The sequence below is a fragment of the Clarias gariepinus genome, chromosome 2 (genome assembly GCF_024256425.1).
Source record: "Clarias gariepinus isolate MV-2021 ecotype Netherlands chromosome 2, CGAR_prim_01v2, whole genome shotgun sequence".
In the NCBI taxonomy this organism is placed as follows: Eukaryota; Metazoa; Chordata; class Actinopteri; order Siluriformes; family Clariidae; genus Clarias; species Clarias gariepinus.
In genome coordinates this window covers 14,124,693-14,127,678 of record NC_071101.1, presented here as the reverse complement: position 1 = coordinate 14,127,678, position 2,986 = coordinate 14,124,693, and the positions used below count along the sequence as shown (strand labels likewise).

Genomic DNA, 2,986 nt, shown 5'->3' with positions numbered 1-2,986 from the left:
CTGAATGAAGAATGTAAATAAGCTCTATAATTAACATTATGACTGGGAAGCACTGTTGAGGTCAGTGAGTCAGTCAAAAAATTTATACACACTTCAGGAAGGACAATTAATATTATATCAACAATTATTATAATAATTCATAATATTAACATATAAATCAATATATAACATATATCAATACATTTTTATAGTTTTCAATATTTCTACTATATATACTTTTTCTTTTGTTTTTTAAAGCTGTTGGAATTGGGGCCAGTGGAGGATGTCCTTGGGGTTTACTTTGCTCTGCTGGATGAAACCTGAAGCTGAGTGTGCGCGCGATGGATCGGCTCCTTCTCGCCATCCGACGTCAGTGCGCAAGCGCGGCACGGGGCTCGCGTGTCAGTCACTCGGTCCGGTTTGGACCTCTCTCTCTCTAGCACACACACACACGGACACAGCGGAAACCACACGGCGCGTTTAGAGTTAATGCAAAACATCATTTTATTCGTGCATGGATCTTTACCCGAACTGAGCGGCATTGCACCGAGTCTCTTTTTTGTTTTTGTCTTTTATTTTTTTTATTTTGCTAAAATGAGTTAGAAAGCGCGCGCAAGATCTCGAACTCGTGCTTTAAGTTCTCTCTTAAGATGCATGGAATGGAACGGATGAAAGCAATAAGAAGATGGATGATCAATAGGGACAAGTTGTGCGTGCCTGCGTTTTGTCCTTAAGGAGACTATACTTGGGTCTTGGGGATATAATAGTTTTTTTTTTTTGTTGTTGTTGTTGTTGTTGTTGTTTTTTTTTCACCTGCACAAATCGTAACTTCTGGAAATTCCTTACATCGCAGGATTCTTCACTTTATTTTACGTGTCAGTGTGACTGAAAACGCTTTGGATGATGACTCTGGATGGCTTTTCTTCTGTGCACAGAGAATAAGAGGAAAAATTAGGGTGAGTGACTATTAATAATAATAATAATAATAATAACAATATTGTAATGATTTAGGTGGTATTTTTAATGAATGTGTAAGAAATCCATTTACACACACTGACTTTTTGCTTTGCAAGAACATAATTCGGATGCAGCAAGGAAATCCACTGATGCCGCATCATGTCCAGACGACATCGTGGGAAATAAATGCATGATATTTTTGGATGTGAGACAAATAACCCCAATCTCAATTAGAGCACAGGAAAAGGATGCCAGTCAGCTTATCATCTATCAGGCTCTGCTTTCAGGCTTGCAGCGTGTTCCTGCCTTCTATGATGCAGTGATTTCTGGAAGGAAAACAAAACTGGCAGTGATGGATGTAAATTTAACAGTGATTGACAGTGGTTTGTTGGAGAGCGACCAATCGACACGAGTCCTCACCGGTTGCTTCTTGTCTCTCCTTATTCTTTCCACTCTGCTGGGGAACATGCTAGTCTGTGCAGCAGTCACTAAATTCCGCCATCTCCGATCCAAAGTCACCAACTTCTTCGTCATCTCACTGGCTGTGTCAGATCTATTGGTCGCCATCTTGGTCATGCCTTGGAGGGCTGTAACGGAAATCGTTGGCTTCTGGCCTTTTGGATCGTTCTGTGACATCTGGGTTGCTTTTGATATTATGTGCTCGACAGCATCCATCCTCAACCTTTGTGTTATCAGTGTAGACCGGTACTGGGCAATTTCCAGCCCATTCCGCTATGAGAGAAAGATGACTCCCAAAGTGGCATTTGTGATGATCAGCACAGCTTGGACGCTGTCTGTGCTCGTCTCCTTCATCCCAGTGCAGCTGAACTGGCACAAAGCACAGCCAGTAAGCATCCTGTTGCAGAACGCTTCTCACGAGGCACCCTTAATGGACAACTGTGACTCGAGCCTCAACCGAGCCTATGCAATTTCCTCTTCCCTCATCAGCTTCTACATCCCAGTGGCCATCATGATTGTGACCTACACACAGATTTACAGAATAGCTCAGAAGCAGATTAAGAGGATCTCTGCCCTGGAAAGGGCTGCTGAGAGTGCCAAGTTCCGACACAACAGCATGGGCAGCAGCTGCAATATGGATTCAGAGAGCTCCTTTAAGATGTCTTTTAAAAGGGAGACCAAGGTGCTAAAGACCCTGTCTGTTATAATGGGAGTGTTTGTGTGTTGCTGGTTGCCCTTCTTCGTCCTTAACTGCATGGTGCCATTTTGCGAGCATAACCCCCCATGCATCAGTCCAGCCACCTTTGATATCTTCATGTGGTTTGGATGGGCAAACTCTTCTCTCAACCCCATTATATATGCATTCAATGAAGACTTCCGCAGAGCTTTTGCCATTCTCTTGGGCTGTCCTAGGCTTTGCCCAGGTCACAATGTCATAGAGACACATAGTATAAACAAAAACTAAAATCATACCGGGGGACAGATCATAATGGGGTCAGAGGATGGATTTTTTTTTTTTTACTAAATATGTGGGAGAATCTAAAATGCAGCTTATTGCACATTCCCCAGTGCCAGAACAATCATCTGTACAAGAGGGGTGAAGGGATTTGGGATTAAGGCTCTGCGAAGAAAGCTTTCCTGCTGTGTCAGGCACCAGTTCTGATGTTTCAGATAAGGAGGATAATCTTTATGACAGACAATGCGTCTGACTGATTGTTAAAATTATACAACCTCAAGGGACTACATAGGTCTTTAGGAACTCTGTAGGTTTCCCTGTAGGAATATGTTACATTTACGGACCTAAATGATAACGAACAAAGAAGAATGTTTATATGGAAAGGACTTTGAATGTGCACAGACTTGCATTTATATATATGAACTGGAATCAAAAGTAATGACTTTAGCTGGGAAAACACAGAATACAGTACTATATTGCTCTTTTTTCAAAGATAAGAAAAACACATCAGAGTAACGTTTTATTTTATTTCTCTCCCGTCAAAATTTTTTTGCTGTTGACAAATGTGTTAAGGCAGATTATATTTTTTCAATTCTTGTGAAACCAAGTAAACAAATATTTTTAGGAAATACATAC

General features: G+C 41.3%; 1 protein-coding gene across 1 annotated transcript; it reads left to right on the top strand.

Moving 5' to 3' along the window:
• Window positions 1-453: 453 nt before the first annotated feature.
• On the top strand, window positions 454-2,359 carry drd1a (dopamine receptor D1a). The gene is made up of 3 exons (XM_053486657.1): window positions 454-688; window positions 833-935; window positions 1,053-2,359. Exon 3 carries the CDS (start codon window positions 1,127-1,129, stop codon window positions 2,357-2,359), a length of 1,233 nt encoding a protein of 410 aa, XP_053342632.1. The 5' UTR covers window positions 454-688; window positions 833-935; window positions 1,053-1,126.
• Window positions 2,360-2,986: the final 627 nt, after the last annotated feature.

What these genes read in the sequence shown, in the direction of transcription:
- drd1a (XM_053486657.1), top strand. Translation starts at nt 1,127, where the DNA reads ATGATATTTTTGGATGTGAGACAAATAACCCCAATCTCAATTAGAGCA.